The sequence below is a fragment of the Denticeps clupeoides genome, chromosome 1 (assembly GCF_900700375.1).
Source record: "Denticeps clupeoides chromosome 1, fDenClu1.1, whole genome shotgun sequence".
NCBI classification, from domain to species: Eukaryota; Metazoa; Chordata; class Actinopteri; order Clupeiformes; family Denticipitidae; genus Denticeps; species Denticeps clupeoides.
The window spans coordinates 21,122,394-21,140,786 of NC_041707.1; the positions used below are offsets into that span (position 1 = coordinate 21,122,394).

General features: G+C 44.5%; 1 protein-coding gene across 1 annotated transcript in view; it reads left to right on the plus strand.

Moving 5' to 3' along the window:
* Positions 1 to 15,257: 15,257 nt before the first annotated feature.
* Positions 15,258 to 18,393, plus strand: part of fgf11a (fibroblast growth factor 11a) — a 55,239-nt gene continuing 52,103 nt past the window's right edge. Inside the window, exon 1 of the mRNA XM_028987154.1 lies at positions 15,258 to 16,997. Coding sequence (XP_028842987.1) covers positions 16,805 to 16,997 — 193 coding nt within the window. The 5' untranslated portion in view covers positions 15,258 to 16,804. The remainder of the gene's footprint in view (positions 16,998 to 18,393) is intronic.

Below are 18,393 nucleotides of genomic sequence, written 5' to 3' on the forward strand. Positions count from 1 at the left end.
TGACTTTGAACTCTCACATCCTCACCTCCACTGGCAAATGGCATCCATTTACGCATATCTGTCTGACACTGTCAATCAGTGACTCATTCATTATGTCTGGTTACCTGTGTGATGGCCTGATTGTAGAAATGTGACACTGGAGGTGGCCTTTTTGACTGAGGGCTCAGTTTTATGTGTTTTGTTATGCTTAGAGGTTTTCAGTGTGATTTGTTTTCCAAAATCTGAAAAAATTGTGCAGACATGTGCAGACTTGTAATAACGTTCATTAATAGTGAACATTGATGGTTTGCTGTAGTTGCCCATTGATGGGTGGTAGTAGCCTAGTAGGTAAGACACTCGCCTATGAACCAGAAGACCCAGGTTCAAATCCCACTTACTACCATTGTGTCCCTGAGCAAGACACTTAAACCTAAGTTGCTCCAGGGGGAGACTGTCCTGTAACTACTGATTGTAAGTCGCTCTGGATAAGGGCGTCTGATAAATGCTTTAAATGTGTTAGTTAAACTTAAAACACATTTCTTCAGCATTTGTTGCTATTCACAGTATTAAAGTATTTTAGACCCCACTGTCACAGGCTGTGCCTCTTTTCTCGTGCTGAAAACCAACCCTCATTTGTCTCATTGAAGCTATTCTCTTTTGCACTCCAGCTTGGATCACAGGCTGCTAAGCTCAGTCTGTTCCTCTGTGATACCATGACCGGCCCATTGTCACTGTAACAGGGTTCTGCTGGGCCACCAGCCTGGGAGTCTGGTACCAGGCTACAACAGTGCAGGACACGTTAATCGGTACGAGTATTCATTATATACTTGTACCAATCTACCCCTTCATCTAACCCTTGCTTCAGCCCTCCTGCCTTTTGAAGCGCCCCTTCGTCTCGGTTGAAATTCCAGCTTTCCTGCTCAGTTTCAATGCAGTATTAATCAAGTGTGTTGGGTGGATGTTGGCAGAGGTGCTAATGTTTTTTATGATCTTTTTCAGACTTGTGCTCCATTACTATAAATATTCTTTTAAAATTAAATACAGAAAGGTAAAAAAATTCAAATGTGATTACTGATTTAAATGTTTAAGCTTCTTCATTACCACCTGTTTCATCCTTTACTTAAGCTTAAACAAGATCAGCTTCATATCATTTTGAACATAAAGTGTATTATATATTCAATATATTATGGGGCAGTGGTGACCTAGCGGTTAAAGAAGTGGCCCCATAATCAGAAGGTTGCCGGTTCAGGTCACGAGCCGCCAAGGTGCCACTTTGGTCACCACTTGTCAGACTTCCGCCGTGGAAACATGGTGAAGCGACTCCTATAAAAGGACAAGATGGCCGCCTCCTGTTGCTCAGTCAACAACCCACCTCCAACTCTCCTTGTACCAAGGAAATTCACCTGTCTTCTTGCGCCCTTCTCCAGAACACTTTTTTGATTTTGAAATAGTTTAAAATATTACACTGTAGGTCATATTAATGTTGAACATTGGAAAGATAAATGGCTTCATCTCCCTTTTTTCTCAGCACTCTCAGCATTAGGACATTACTGTTTCTTTTCAACAAGGGTAATGGTTAAAAGCAGATGACACATTTTGTTGTGTCACCGCTGTGCTATGAATCACAATGACAGTCACTTTCTTTCTTTCTTTTTCTTTCTTTCTTTCTGAACCCTGCTTTTACTGCACAGTTTATACATGTCCAGGTGAGTGACACCTTAGCAGATGGCTTCAGTGGTAATCCAAGAGAAGTACAGGAATGTTAGCAGCTGCTGTACCTCTCACACAAGTAGGGCAGCAACAGAAGTTTATATGAAGACATACTGAATAAATATGAAAAGAGGTCTTACTACTAGAATTATCATGTCTGCCAAAAATTACATAGACAATAAAGTTGCTCTAATGTTGCATTATGTTTTATTTATTTAAGATTTTGTGTCTGCAACTGTAACTGTCTACAGGTTTTCACCAGTTCATAGCCTCTGTATTTTTACAAAAATTTAAATTCCACAGAGGTGGGCAGTGAGAAAGCAAGAAAATACACAGAAATGCAGCACAAAGTGAATAATATGCTCAATGTTGAAAACAACACCCCGTTGACAACAAACACAATTGTTGAAATGCTGGAAAATGTCATCCTCTACTCTGAGGCAGAAAATTGGTTATTACGAGTGAATCATGGGGCACAAAATTATGCAGTCTTTTTTTGTTACTCAGCTCTTCACCCTTATGTAGCACCTAACAAGCACCCCAGGAAAAGAATCAAGCTCTCAGTTTTGACTCTTCTGTTGAGGTCTAAAATTGCATTAAATTAAAATTGCATTTCATTGTTCTATAGTCTGCGGTATTCTCTGTAGAAGTGGATTGGATTCACATTTAGACTATATTTACACAGAGGGGCTTAATGAATTGTGATGAACATTGAAGTGACATTAATTCAGATGTTCCTGATCAGAATGAGTATGCACTGGAAAACATATTGATATGCGACTTTCATGAAAATACACTTGAATTGTACATTGGTCATCTAGTGTAAATGCAGTCATCAACGGCAAGCGGTCGGACTTTCTCGTCTTTTCGTATCCTCTTGACTTTTCCTCTAGTGAAAATGTAGTCTTTTTTGGGCACTTTTATTAGAACCAGACACTCCTAAAGCAATTGCAAATTGCCTAAAATGATGATTTATAGTTATGTTTCTGGTTATCTTCCTCTTGCTTTCAGTATCCACTTAGCTAGAGTAATCTCACTCTTGAATTGACTAAATGAATTGTTGCAAGAATTAATTTGCCCTAATCCATCTGCGATTACCAAATTCAATCAATGAAAATAGTGTGTACACATACACATACACATACAGATCCATAAACTGGTTTAAGAACAGTATTCAGATATATATCTAACAAGCCATCACTTGCAAAACAGAATTGTCCTCATATTTTGGGTCACCCATCCCCTGTGTGTCTGAGTTGTCTAAGGACAGCCTTTCATATTTTCATGGACAAAGGAGTGTGACCCAGGCCTGCCAAAAAGCAGTGTCATCCTGCTTGTCCTCATTCAGCCCACTTTGCCCATCAGGGTGGCTTCAGGGACCTGCATAAGATCTAGGTTTCAACCTCTTCCCTGAAAAGCTTTGGACAGGGTTATATTTGAGAGCAGCAAACATGGGTATATCTGGTTTTAAAATACCACACAGACTTCAGTTCTTGTTTTGTGGGGTTTAAGGGTCCTTTCCATATTCTATGTTTTTGCATACTCAAATTTATTTATTGATGGAAGTCAGTTTGGCAAACTGTGCTTGCTCAATTTTTTTTGGTTAAATCAAATACTTTGCTTGTTGGTAATGCATTGTCACATTAAATTTGTGAGAAAAGTGTGTATTCTCTGTAATATAATATATATATATATGTAAATGTGTTAAGGGTCTAAACCTTTCTGAAGGTTACAGACAGAACTAAAATATTCTCCCCAAAGCATACATGTATGATTGTAATCAATGTGATATATTATGTTATGGTTTTCCTCCCAACTCCAGTGGGAAGAGCACCCGACAAGTATCATTAGGGTGGGATAATAATGTTATAATGGTGTGACGAAACCGCCTAAACCCAGAAGAAACCTGCGACAATATGGGGAGAGCATGCAAATTCTGCCCACACTAGGTCCAAGCCATGGACTTTATGTCAGCAAGACTCCCATGTGTTCTCCTAGAGGTGATCTAATAAGGGATATACACAAACCTCTAAAATGTTATGCTATATATATTGCCTATACACAGTCCCTGTCTATGCACGTATTTTTTTTACTGGGTTGTTGGCTAGTGGCTAAGGAAGCGACCCTGTAATCAGAAGGTTTCCAGTGTGAATCTCAATCCTTCAAGGTGCCACTGAGGTGCCACTGAGCAAAGCACTATCCCCACACACTGCTCCCTGAGCGCCTGTCATGGCTGCCCACTGCTCACTAAGGGTGATGGGTTAAAAGCAGAGGACCAGATTCGTTGTGGCACTGTGTGCTGTACTGCAGTGTATCACAATGACATGCACTTCATTTTCACTCGTCTGCATCACCTTCTAGTCTGAGTAAAGTCATTCCAATCTTACAACATTCTGTACTGAAATGTTGTGCCTATCCATATCTTCATTACCTCTTCTCTTTTTTTCCTGATAATAAAATCCACATTCCTTGTTGCTCAGCACTTTTACCCAACACTTCTGTCTCCTGTGTGGAAAAAGTGTAAAGAGTCCTTCTCCCACTGATGTGCTCTTCTACTAGTTCAGTCAGGTGACCTCAAAGAAAGACCAGCTGGACAACCAACACCCACAAATCAGCTAATGGCTGTCAGCAATTTACTTAATCTGAAAGACTGCTGGTGGGTTCCGAGGAGGCCAGGTTTCAAATCCTGAAGGCCTGTAGGAGCTACTTCCTCCTCACCTTTCCTCCCCCTTTCCACATGCATTCCTGTGGGTGCAACATTAACCTTCATAAATTATTAGATAGCTGCCAGGTTTTGATTTGTCATAGGTACCTACCCCCAACTCAGCCTTTGACTCAAAATCTGCTTGTTGGTGGTAGTGGATAAAAATGAATATTATGGCTCTGTGACCTCTACCCAAAATTGCCCTGAACTAAGCACACAGTCACAAATGTCTACATCTTTTTCCTCCATGTGAGTAATGGTCTTTACTACAAAAATGTAGGCAGGAGGGGCATACAAAGACACCTTGGACTAAAGGAAAATATGCTTTAAAATAGAAAATAATAATCTTTTTCGATGAAAATGCTAAATAGCAAATCGTATTCTAAGTATTAAGTCTCACTACAGGAACCAGAAAGATTCACAACACAGTTGATTAAAATGGATGACTAACTTTTTTTACTCCCCTAGTCTTTATTCTTGTGCCAAGGCCACAAAGATGCTCCTCGCTGATTTCCCTCTCAGAGCTTAAACATTCACTTGTGGCCAACTGGCTAAAAGGCATGTTTCAATATTAACAGGTCTGTAACTTCATTTAAGAGGCTAATCTACATTTTAACTGGCCACTGTTTTGAGGGCACCACAGAATTTGAGGTCAATTACATAATTCCTTGTACAAATTAAGGGAAATAAGTGTATTAATTACACCATTCTTGAAATAAGGAGGCGAAGGCAGATAATTTCCTGTACTGATTGGACTTTAATGTGTCTCTGAAAAAAAATCCACTGTTGACCCTGTAAGGTTAATGTAATTAGCTGGGGAACATTCTGAACATTTTGTGCCGCAGAGGTTGTTGTACTAAAAATAAAATAAATAAAAGGTGTACAAGCCAAAACACCCCCACCCCTCAGAAAAAAAAGAAAAGGCCATTAGAAGATGGGGCCAAAATGAAATGAGGACATTTTACACCATTACATAATGAGGCCAGGATTATGGTAAAAAAAAAAAAAAACCTCTGTGTCACCTCTGTGTAAGAGAAAGAAAAAGAGAGACACAGAGACATGAGACATACAAGGACAAAGTGGTCGCTCGACAGATCTGGGCCAGTGTGCTGCGCTTAAGGCGGCAAGTAAGAAATAGAACCACAACAGTAGAGAATTTTATGAAATAATAATATACATTAAGACACAAGATTGTGTAATTCAGAAGTTTTATCAGGGGTGACATCTGTTTTTGTTAAATACATAAGTGCATGCATGCAAAATTCAAGCAATAATGTATGAGGCATGTCTGTCCTTTTTGAATTATTAACCAAAAAGCATATCTCCCATGAGTAAACAAATTGACCATATTTCTGATAACCATTAAATTAACCAATTACCTTGATCTCCTTGGAATTATGCGACTAGGTCTAAAATATAGCACAAAACATAAACTGTTACATTACTAGAATCCTTGTTGTGTATTCGGCTGCATTTTTATAGCCCCTGAAGGCTCATTGTTAGTGTCAAGCTAAAAAATGTATTCTGAATTTTGAAAGTAAATACATAGATTAACTGTAGTTAACCTAAGGCACGCTAACTTGATGCAACATGTGACAATTTAATAATTGAAATTCTAGGTCACCTTTGAAAAGGTGACTGCTAGGATATCCCACCCTAAAGTCAATTTCTAGAACATTTCATCATACATTGAATGAGATGTCTTATGTAACATGCCACTTTGCCCTGTGTGAAACTATTTAACCTACAGGCAGACAATGCCAGGCCAAATGCACCTGCTGGTTTGATGAATATCTTTTGAGAATGCCAGAAAACAAAGTGGAAATACCCTGTACTGTAAAAATTAATAGTTTGAACTTTGACATTCCAGTAGCCATCAATCACCATAGCGTCCTCAAACTCTAGATTCAAAAGCGAACAGAAGTGCTCATATTTTCTACCTTGCCTAGCACAACACAACACACATTTGAAAAAAGTGTACTAAAATTTTTACCTTGCCACATGGTGTAAAATCAGGAGGTTGGAGGTGATCTTGCATGTAAGTGAAGAAAGTTCAAGGTGATATTCAATATCAGTGTGTTCATTTATAGAAAAGTGAAAGTGATTGGTTTTGTCAGTGTGATACACAGCACACGGGTTCACACAATAAAATGTGTCCTCTGCTTTGAACCGATCTGTCACGTCTGTGAAAGACGTCTGGCTCCACCCCCCCACACACGCCTTCCCTCGCCTGAGTATTAGGATCAGCGTCTGTGTATTGTGTCATGCTTTATGTTCCCAATCCCATAGTGTGCACTCTGCAGTGCCCTTCCAGACTGCGGGTTCCTCATTAGGTGACCGCCCTAGAGCCCTTCGGCACGGATAGTGATCCTCACGGTGTAACAACTGTCAGGTGCAGCCTGTTGTGTCTAATCAGTCCCCTATTTAAACCTCTGTTATCCAGCGATCTACAGAGCTGTTCTCCAACATGAATTCCAAGGTGGTCTCTGTATCCTGTGTTTCCCCAAAACTGATTTCTGCTCTATGTGGTGTCATCTGCTAATTTGGATCATACAGGATTGTGCGTAACCACAAGAGTTTTCCGTTCATCTGCCAGTGATCTTGGACATTCTCATCTGACCATTCAAGGTGTAGGACTGTTGACAAGGGGGCGGCTGTGTTTGACAGTCCTGAGGGACAGTGGGGGCCTAGTGGTTAAGGAAGCGACCCTGTAATCAGAAGTTTGCAGGTTCGAATCCTGATCCGCCAAGGTGTCACTGAGCAAAGCACCGTCCCCACACACTGCTCCCCAGGTGCCTGTCATGGCTGCCCACATATTTTATGTTAAAGACATAAAAGTGTAATACTTGGTTATGTTTGCAATATTTGCATATTGTTTTTCATTGTGTACTTGCAACATTTGCAATACTGTGGTCTGTAGCAGTCGCTAAAAGCATTTCACTGCATATCAAACCGTGCATGAGTATGTATGTGATTTGACTTTGATCTAAGGGGACCTTATTCAGCACAAGGTGTGGTGGGTTATTTCTGTTCAAATAAACTTTGTTCATTTGTTCTCTCAGCCCTTGGTGTACATTGTTCCTTTGCCCCTCAGGCAGAGTAGAAGAGCAGCTCTCCATACAGACGACGATGGAGGAACTCATCAACAGTTGATGAGTTGCTGGCAGAGGTCACGGAGCTGCGGACACAAAAAGCACACCTTACAACCACCACGCAGCAGCTGCTGAAGCAGCCCCCCCAATCATGACTCCACCCCCAGCCCTGGAGCAAAGCATACAGGAAGTAGCGCCAGTGAGCTCAGAGCCCCTGCTATGACGGGTGCTGAGTTTGCATGAACATTATTCGGGTGCTGCAGGTAACTGTAAATTTTCATTTTTATTTCATACTGATGTTTTTAGCCTTACTGACAAACAATGGATCAGTACCATTCTGCAGTGTTTGTTTGGGCCGGTTTTGGACTGGGGTGGAGCACTGTGGGGAAGGCAGTGGCAGAGCCAGGAAATTTTCAGTGTGGTGGCCAGGATAGATCTGTGATAATTTTGTGGTGCCATACAGGCTTCAAAACACAATACCGGACTATTTAACCATTTTGAAATTACAACAAATAATTAGACTCAGAATTCACAAATTTCTATGTTATTGCTAATTTATGAATGGCTAAGTGGAAGTTCACTTGCTTGATTAAGGTCCTACAGCGGATATCAAAGACAGCAGAGCGCATCATCAGGGTTCCATCTTAGCTCTTCGAGAAACTCCTTATCCATCGAGCTCGCAACATTGTGAAAGACTCACACTTGTCTTGTGTGTCCTGTTTGAAATAGCCAACATATCCACTTACAAGAATCTTACATGAATGTTGTCCTTTTTGTCCTTGTTCAGTGTACAGAAAATAGTCTGTACAGTATTTAAGCCTTTAATAGTCTGTACAGTATTTAAGTTTTAGTTAGTATATAAATATTTTTCTTTCTTGCACTATGAAGGGGTCTGTGAGAAACAGTATTTCAATACACTGTATTGTAGCAGGCCTCCAGGCCCTGGTGTTACCTGATACCACTGCAAGCGGTGCGCTAGAAACCGGAACCGCGGGAAATGGGTAGGGGTCAGTGCTAGGCTAAGAGCTAATCCTTGCCGGCTTTATGTTCCCAATCCCGTGGCACTCCCATCCATCTTACACTCCAGTGTCTGTTCCAATCCTGCATCTTTACATTACATTTACATCATTTATCAGACACCCTTATCCAGAGCGACTTACAATCAGTAGTTACAGGGACTTGCTGAGGGACACAATGGTAGTAAGTGGGATTTGAACCTGGGTCTTCTGGTTCATAGGCGAGTGTGTTACCCACTAGGTTACTACCACCCATCTTCGTTTTTACCGAGATGTGGCTCAGCGACAGAATTCCAAACACTGCCATTCAGCTGGATGGGACAGTGCTTCGTGCCGACAGGAATGCACAAGAATTCACCTCAGCATTTATTATTGGAGTGTACATTCCACCCTAATGCGAAGGGCCAGCAGTGGCCATTTCTGCTCTTCAAGACTGTTGAGTGCATAGACTGGCAAACAGTAGTTACAGGGACAGTCCACTTAGGGTTAAGTGTCTTGCTCAGGGACACAATGGTAGTAAGTGGGGTTTGAACTTGGTTCTTTTGGTTCATAGGCAAGTGTGTTACCCACTAGGCTACTACCACCTTTGTTTAGGGAAGCTGCAACCAACAGCGGCAACACCATCAACTTGGAGGAGTACACAACATCAGTGAACAGCTACATCAGCAAATGCACTGATAAAATTACAGTCTTCAAGTTTATCAATACACGATCAAACAAGAAGCTGTGGATGACTGCAAAGGTACATGAGCTCCTCAAAGCTCAAGACCCCGCCTTCAGGAAAGGTGATATGGTGATCCTAAGACCAGCGAGGGCCAAACTATCATGAGCCATTAGAGCAACAAAGCTTGCACAGGGGCAGAAAATTCACATCCACTTGCCGGACAGCACATGTTGCAGGGCATCCAGGCTGTCACAAACTACAGGACTAAATCCATACCAGATGCACTGAATGACTTCTATGCTCGATTTGACACACAGAACAATGTGACTGCAAGGAAATCCAACCCTCCTCCCAGTGATCAGGTGTGGTGTCCAACCACGGTGGGTGTAAGGATGTTCTCACCAACATCTTCAACATCTCACTGAGCACCACCATTGCTCCAACGTGTCTCAAGGCCACCACCATTATGCCTGTTCCAAAGAAGTCTTCGGAGTTGTGTCTCAATGACTACCACTCTATGGACGATGCCATCGCCACCACCCTGCATCAGACCTTTACCCACCTAGACAATATGAACTCATACGCACAAATGCTGTTCATAGACTTCAGTTTAGCATTAAACACCACCACCGTCGAGAAGCTGAGCCTACTGGACCTGAACACCTCTCTCTGCAACTGGATCTTGGACTTACTGACTCAGAGACCTCAGTCTGTCTGGATCAGGAACAGTATCTCCAGCACCACAACACTGAGCACTGGAGCTCCTCAGAGCTGTGTGCTCAGTCCAATGCTGTTCACCCTGCTGACCCATGAGAGTGCAGTGATGCACAGCTCCAACCACATCAAGTTTGCTGATGACACGACTGTGGTGGGTCTCATCAGCAAGAATGATGAGTCATCAGAAAAAGAGGCGAGGCAACGACTGACGGACTGGTATAAGGTCAACAGATCAACAATCTATTTCTGAAAGTGGACAAAACTTAAGAGTTGATTGTTGACTTCAGGAGACAACGGAGGGACCACTCTCCACTGACCAGTGATGGATCTTGTGTGGAGATTGTCAAGAACACAGAGTTCCTTGGTGTTCAATTAGAGGAGAACCTCTCCTGGAATCTCAACACAAGCTCAACATCCAAGAAAGCCCAGCAGCATCACTACTACCTGCGGTGGCTGAGAAATGCCCATCTCCCACCACCCATCCTCACCACCTTCTATAGAGGGACTATTGAGAGTATTCTAACCAGTTGCATCACTGTATAGTTTAGACACTGCACTGTATCGAACCGCATACCGCGGATGTGCACACATGCATTTTATATCAGTATGTAACTTTGTTTAATTGTTCAAATGTTACATATAGCACCAGGTTCCAGAGTAATGTTTTGTTTCACTATGTACTGTCTAAAATGTATGTAGCTGAAATGACAATAAAGCTCACTGCACTTCAATCCCGTAGTGTCTGTTCAAATAAACTTCATTTGTTCCTTCAAACCTTGGTGTCCATCATTCTTTTGCACCTCTGGCAAGGGAGAAATACAAAGAATCTATTAATACACTATGAATAAATAATGAATTTAACAATTTTTTTGAGGCAACATGTAATTTTTCATAACAGGCACAAGCACCTTTCATATTAATTCATTGTCATTTCATATTCATTTTGACTATTAACTTATTGAATATAAGTGCTTCATATTTAGCAAATAATTTAAGGGGTATCCAGTCATATTTAGCTCTAATGTTGGAAATATTGTCCTGGGCTTTTAATGTGTGGCGAGAAAAGTGGTTGGAAATAAATCAAATGAATAATGCTACATTTTCACCTCACCATGTATTTTACAATAAATATGTGGATGGTTTGTGTTGATGCAGCTTTTATTTAATGGCGTCAATCATTATGCCTACTAAAATATTTGTAATATTTTTAGAAAATATCCCACATGCCCGAGCAGTGGAACATCTTCTGAACATTGTCATGCCCCTGAGCTGACGGAGGAGAGAAGCGCAGAGGCGGGATATTTCTATTATAAATAAACAATAAACACAAATAAACACCAGCACGGTGGCCGAAAAGGGAAATAAAGGGGAACAACATAAACAAACCCGCAGGCGTGTGGTGATTGCCAGAACTCAAAATACAAACACGTACACGGTTGTCAAGTCAAGTTCACGAAAATGCTGTCGCTCCCGAAGGGGTGGAAATCCCCAGCTTTTAAATGTCCGGATTGGGCACAGGTGATGAGTCCAGGTGCTGTCAATCCTGACAGAGACCCCCCTCCAAGGGCTACGTCCTCGGAGCCCAGCAGTACCATCAGTGGAGGTGGCGGGGCAGACTGTGGCAACCACAGGGCTCGTGCCCTGTTGGGTCCTCTCACTGGCAGACCCCGACACTCGGGCTGGCTCCCCGGCGTGGTCCCGCATGGTGGCCCTGGACCCTCGGGCTGGCTCCCCGGCATGGTCCCGCATGGCGGCCCCGGACCCTCTGACCTGCACACAAAAACCAGGGCCGATTCCTCCAGGCACGTGTGGGCCCTGTCTCCGCATGTCCCCTCTGACGCGTCTTGCGTCCTTCCCTGCACCGCGCAGGGAGGTGGTCCCAGAGCCTCCGGCGACCGTTCCAGGCACCCCAGACTGATGCCTTCTGGGACCATGCAGCCCCTCTCGCTGCATGTCCCCGCTGGCAGAGCGGCCAGCTTCCATCCCTGCACCGTGCAGGGAGGCGGTCCCGGAGCCTTCGCCGACCGTTCCAGGCGCCCCAGGCTGATGCCTTCTGGGACCATGCAGCCCCTCTCGCTGCATGTCCCCGCTGGCAGAGCGGCCAGCTTCCATCCCTGCACCGTGCAGGGAGATTGTCCCGGAGCCTTCGCCGACCGTTCCAGGCGCCCCAGGCTGGTGCCTTCTGGGACCATGCAGCCCCTCTCACTGCACGTCCCTGGTGCCAAGGTGGGGGCTTTGCCTGACCATCCGGCTAGCCCCTTCTGCATCCGTTGGGACAAGCAGGCCCTCTTCATGCCAGTCCCAGATGGGTCCTCATGCCTACCAGGGGGCTCTATGGCGCTCCACCCCTCTGGAGGTGGACACAGGCCCATGCCTGGCCCGCCCTCCTCACCGGCTTCCCCAACCACTCTCCCCTCAGGAGGAACTCCCAACCCGAACTGCACCCCCCAAAAATTCTTTGGGGGAGCACCCCCCCAGCTGGAGTACCTTGGGGCTCGTCCACCTCACCTTGGACCAGTGGAGGTTAGGAACTCCCTCCCTGGGGTTCGGCTCCGCTGCTGGGTTGCCTTCTGGTGGAGAAAAAGAGGGGAAGTGGGGGCGACATATGGACACAAATGCCAGGCACACACACACAGACAGAGACAAACAGAAGAGAGGGTCGTCTGGCTCCCTCTCTAGGCTCTCCGGGACCTCCTCAGGGGGCACAGCCAGGATCTCAGGAGGCGTGACCTTCTCGCCGCCCTCCAGTGCTGGGCCTTCTAGCACCGGATCCTGACTGGATGTGGTGGAGGGGCAGAGTTTGATCCCTGGCTCAGGCTCTGTCCTATCAAACTCCGCCCTCAGTCTCTGCAGTAAGTCCCAAAAACTCATTCTGTCTGTCTCTCCCCGTTGCCAGAGGGCTGTGCCCCAGCCCCATGCTGACCCAGTCAGATGCGTGAGGATGGTGTTGATCTTATCCATGTCTGAAATAGAGGGAAGAGCAGCAAAGTACACACCACAGGATGTTATAAAAGACTGGCATGTACTAGCTGCTCCACACGGGGGGATGTCCCACACAGGGCTGGGCGCGTTGGTGGAGATAGTGGTGGGCGGTGGCGTTGGAGGGGGGTTTTTCGTCTTCTCCAGCAGGCGGGGGCGCTGGTGCTGTGCTGCCGTTCAGCTGGGGAATGTCCGGGCAGAGGTAAGGCGGGTCGGCGACTGGATCTGGGAAGGCGTATTCCTGATAAATGCTGATAAATTCTGATAAATGCTGTAAATGTATTCCCCGCGAGGCAGTCCCGGCAGCGCAGTTGCTGGCTGGCGACCTCCCGTCGCCCTGTTCCACCAGCTTACCCCTTCATCGCCGTCTTCCTCCTCGCTGTTGTCGCACCTCTGGGAGTGATGTGGGTCTCCACGGACCTCGCAATGATCCAAGACAGGCGCGATGGGCAAAGCCATCCTGGGACCGACCACCCAACTGGCATCATCCTCGTCATAGTCCGTGTCGACCTTGTACCCTCGGAAGTCACGTGGGTCTTCACGTCGCTTCTCACACAGTAAATGAGGCCTGAAGTCTGACTTGGTTGTGGCTGTTATATTATGTTTATTAAATTGATCAATTATAATGATAATGCTGTAATGTAAACACTGGAAGGTCACAACATTTCAAAATGATTAACAAAAGTAATCAAAAGGTAATCAAATATAATTAGTTACATTACTTTTATATAGAAATTGAAATAGTTAAACTACTAATACATTTTACATCAAATTACATTTCCAAAGTGATCTTCCCACCATTGTCTGGTAGCTAAGGTAACCAATTTGAATTCTTTGTTCTGCTGTGATAATGATGTTAAACCTCGATGCTGCCATGACCCCACCAAATGCCTAGTTGCCTAACTGAACCAATTATAACAAGACTAATAACCATAGCAGGATTTAATAAAGTGAATTTTGACTTAAAAAGTTGCTGTTTAGTATTTTTTGTTACAAGGTTGAAGAAGCCAATAACACAGTAAAATGACCTTGATTCATATTTATGCAAGCATCAGAAATTCTGATATTCATGTGGGATCTATAGTGATCGATTGAGCTTGTGGAAATCACTGCTACCTACCAAGCAGGAATTTAACCTCTGTAGCAAATGTTCAAAATTGCTCTTGCTCAGAACTAACTCAGACAACATCAGTTTTATTCTTGATCTGACAAGATCTACCAAACTAGCAGCTAAAAATGAATGTGGTTGCATGACCCTCCAAATGTTACCTTACCCATTAGCAGCAGTAAAATTAAACAGTAGATCAGTTCATACAGGAGGTGGTTTGACCACATTTTGGTCAAATAAGGTGAATTAAGGTCATTGAGGTGAAACACATTAGAATCCAACGTTGATCTGAGTAGCCACTATATCATTTATTTCCATATGAGTGACTAGGGCGATTTAATCTCTTCTTCTTTGTAACAACTTAATCAAAATTTGCTATCATTACAACATAATATGTCCTCTGCATTTAACCAATCACCTTGTGAGCAGTGGGAAGCCATGAAAGACGGCCGGGGGGCAGTAATGGAGACAGTACCTTGCTCAAGGGGACCTCAGTGGCACCTTGATGGTTCAAGATTTAAACTTGTAACCCTTTGATTATGAGTCCACTATCTTATGCTCTAGGCCACCACTGCTCCTGGCCAGTGAGGTGTAGTGGACCAACAGCGGTCAAATTGCCTTAAATTATGTACTAAGTGTCTAGTTGGTAATGTGCAGATGGGACTTTTGTTTGTTTTGTTTTTTTGTCATAATGCATGCAGACTCCATTGCTGCTTTACCCCTATCTATTCTCCAGTGTCAGGCAATAGATAAAACAGATGGAAACATTTGAGTTAATGGCGTGAAAAATGCCACATATCCTGTCTGATATTTATGACAGCGGGGCAAGAGTATTTGTCCCTTGACATCTCCACTAGAGTCCAGGAGTACAAATCTGCCAAGTGGCTTTGCTCTGGCCCAGCCTGTCCCTCAGTGAGCGAGAGTGTCTGTAAATGTGTGTGATTTACATGTGCTCTCCCAAGACAAGTGTGTGGATTGGCCAGCAACAGCCTGTTTCTGCCTGTCACTTTAAGACAACATCAGGACGGTTTAATTTTTTAGCGGCTTGAGGGAGGGGTGCTCCGGCTCGCTGCTTTCGTGCGTGGAGAGGGTGTGCGGGTGGGGGAGCGCGGAGAAGAATGAGAGGGGCTTGGCAGTGAGGACATTCAAAAGGAGTGTTTCTGAGTTAAAGAGAAAGAGGGAGGGCTCTTGGTGACAGAGGGGGAGGAGAAAAGGGACGGAGGGAGGGAGGAACGTTTAAAGAAAAAGAGAGCGAGAGAGAGAGACAGAAAGAGAGAGAGCGTACAGCGTGTTGCCTAGTCTTGGCTCAGTGATGCACTGTGAGTCTGGAAGAGAGCGACAGAGAGAGAGAGAGAAAAAGAGAGACTGGGAGGGAGTCTCAAACACACACACCCCTCTCTCACTCATACACACACACACAGTCGCGCACCTCACACTCACACCTTCTCACATGTGCGCCAAGAACCAGAGTGCTGCCTTGGATTGGACATGGAGTGAATCAGAGCGAGACATACACACACTTACCCAGTGAATGAGTGAGAGAGGCTGGCACCGGGGCAATCTGATGGGGAAACAGGAAGAGTCCAAGCAGAGGATGTCTCAGTCCAGACCTAATCCAGCCTCCAGGAGGGATGGTCCGACGCACCAAGACGCCCTGCAGTGTTCTCCTGGCACTTCGTAAGGGACAACTACCGACACCGACTTCCATCACCTCCATCTCCACCTCCTCCCAGCCCGGTCTCCCTCTGCTGTGAAGGACAACCGGTTTGCATCTGCACTCGCTTGTGTGAATGAGGCAGCACTCTGGAGAGTTGCTGCCTGCTGGGTACACTGGATCAGGGGAGGAACCCAACAGGAACCGTCCCACTGTCTCTCCTTCCTTTCTATTTCTTTTTTTTATGAATGTCACCGCTGTCATTGCCACTGTCTGGAATTGTCGCTGTCTCAGGACGGGCAAGAGGGAGACGACTTGAAGTCGGGGGACGTTTGCCAGGGACGTTTAAGGGGAAAGAAGATGACAAACCTCTCCTCCATTGTCTCTCCTCCGCTCACCCATTCCGGACAATAGATCCCGGGTTGGTGGTTGCAGAACTTAATACTTTTTTGTAAAGCATGACTTTAATTATACTGGCAAAGTTTGGGATCCAGTAAATACAGCTGAATGATTATTTAAAAAAACAAAATACTTAGAATGCACCTGCATCTTCCCAGTAAATCGTTGGTTATTATTTGTTTTATTTTCCCATTGTTCAAAAGGTCAAAGGATTTGAAGGGAAGTCGGGAAAACTGCATCCTGGAAATTTTTAGTGTATTATTTTTATTCAAAATTCTTAAGAAGGTAATGCTAGACTTCAAATGTGCACCAACACCATAACCTTTGCTTATTTATTTTTTAGACTTTTTGTGGATATTTTTTACACTTCTTGTGAACTGGCCACTAGATCCTCATTTTTCACACATCTACTGGATCCTCATGGTACTCGTGTTTCTTCAGCTGACAGCATGAATGCCTTCATTTCCTCTTGTTGCACTTTGGAGAGGGACCTAATTGGCACCTAATTGGAAAGTTTGAACTCCGACTACAAAGACGGGCACTACAAGAATAACTGCGGCACTACTGGACAAATTGTGAACTCCACCCATTGACCCCTCCCTTTTTTTTCATTGGCTTGTTCAGCTCCCCAATCTCAACTGCCGTGGGCGACCCTGCTCTCACTCTGACAGGCCTTCAATTTCCCAGCAGTGGTTCCTCTGCTGTCGTCGCCCTGGGCAGCCGGGCACGGGGGCGGCCAACTGAAGCTCTCCGCGCCCCCCGACTGAGCGGGGCACGGGAAGATGGCCGCGCTCGCCAGCTCCCTTATCCGACAGCGCAGGGAAGTCAAGGACCCACAAGCCAACCGGCAGATTGCCAGCAAGCGAAAACCCTGCCCCAAGAGCAACAAGTCACTCTGCCAGAAACAGATCCTCATCCTCATCTCCAAAGTCCGGCTATGTGGAAGTCGAGGCAGAAAACTCGAGAAAAGACCAGGTAAGGGGAACTTTCATATTTGCTGCTTAGCACTTGGATTTGGTTTTTGTGAGACTGGTTCTGTGGTCTCAGGTTCTTTCATAGTTTTGTATTGTAGCTGCATTGATAAAGTAAAAAAAAAACACCTTCAAAAAAGAAACAAACACTGTGACACCACTGACAAGCGTCTGCTTTTTCCTGGAATGATGACGTTCACTCACACTTTAATGACCTGGTAAAATGTCTGAACCATGAAGGCCAATATTCCTCTTGATGTGAACTGGCCTTCACAGTCCCAGGTGACTGTGGGTTTCGTTGCATGATATCATTGCTGTGTCACATGTTTCACAAAGAATCATTAGATTCTTTAGATCCTGCTACGAATACCATAGAGTACTTAGAGTACATAGAGCCAGATCTCCAAGCAGTTCACAAGCAGGAGGGTAAGAGCCATTTTGGTGTTGAGAGGATGTATGAATGGTTGAGACTGAGGGCTGCTGTGCCTGGGTGTTTCCATTATAAACCTCAATGCCACATGCAGTCTGTCACCATAAATCACTGAAAGCTTTACTTTCCTGCAAGATCCACTTCTATCACAAGGGCCACACAGCTTCAAAATACCTGAAGGCTTTCTTTCATGACATTTTGAGAGGACAAGAAGACGAGCGCAACTCATTGCAGCAAAAAGACCAACACATTGTTGCCTTCTCATAAGATTGAAAAATAAATAGCTGTAGCTTGAGCGTCATACAAGTCTATGGGAGCAAGGGAAGTATGGGAACTCAGTGTTGAGTCAAGGTTTAATGGTAAAAAAAAAAGTATTCTCTAATGAAAAGTTTCCCACTTTTCCCAACCTGTGAGGATGTGTGTATGTCACAGCAGGAGAGTGTTTGTAGACACATATTGTGCTGTGTATCCACAAATATGCTGTGTTGTTTGTGAGCCAATGGTGAAAAATGTATTATTATGCGTAAAAAAATGCTTGCTTTAGTTTTCTCTGGTTAAATTTATTATCAGTAATATTAGGTTTAAGCATCGGATTTTCTAATTACATATTGATTAGCATGTTACACATGACCCACACAAGTGTGTGTGAGTGTGTGTGTGCGCGTGTGGGCCAAAACTGCTCTCTAGAGCTTCTCAACCTCTGCTGGCCACCAGAGACCTGACAGAATCTCTGTCTCTTGTGCCAAATTCATCATGGCAATTGTCAAGGAAGCCGTATCCCTGGAAAAACACAGCATCTGGTGTGGCAGGGAGCTAGCACCGGCCGGTAATTACCACCATAAAACACAGAGGGAGGACGGCTGAGCAGAGGAACCTGGTACACGGGCCCGGCTTCCACCGCATGTTTCTCTTCAGTACCCACTGCCCACTGTTCTGGGTGTGCCCCAGACAACGTATTTTTTTCTATTGT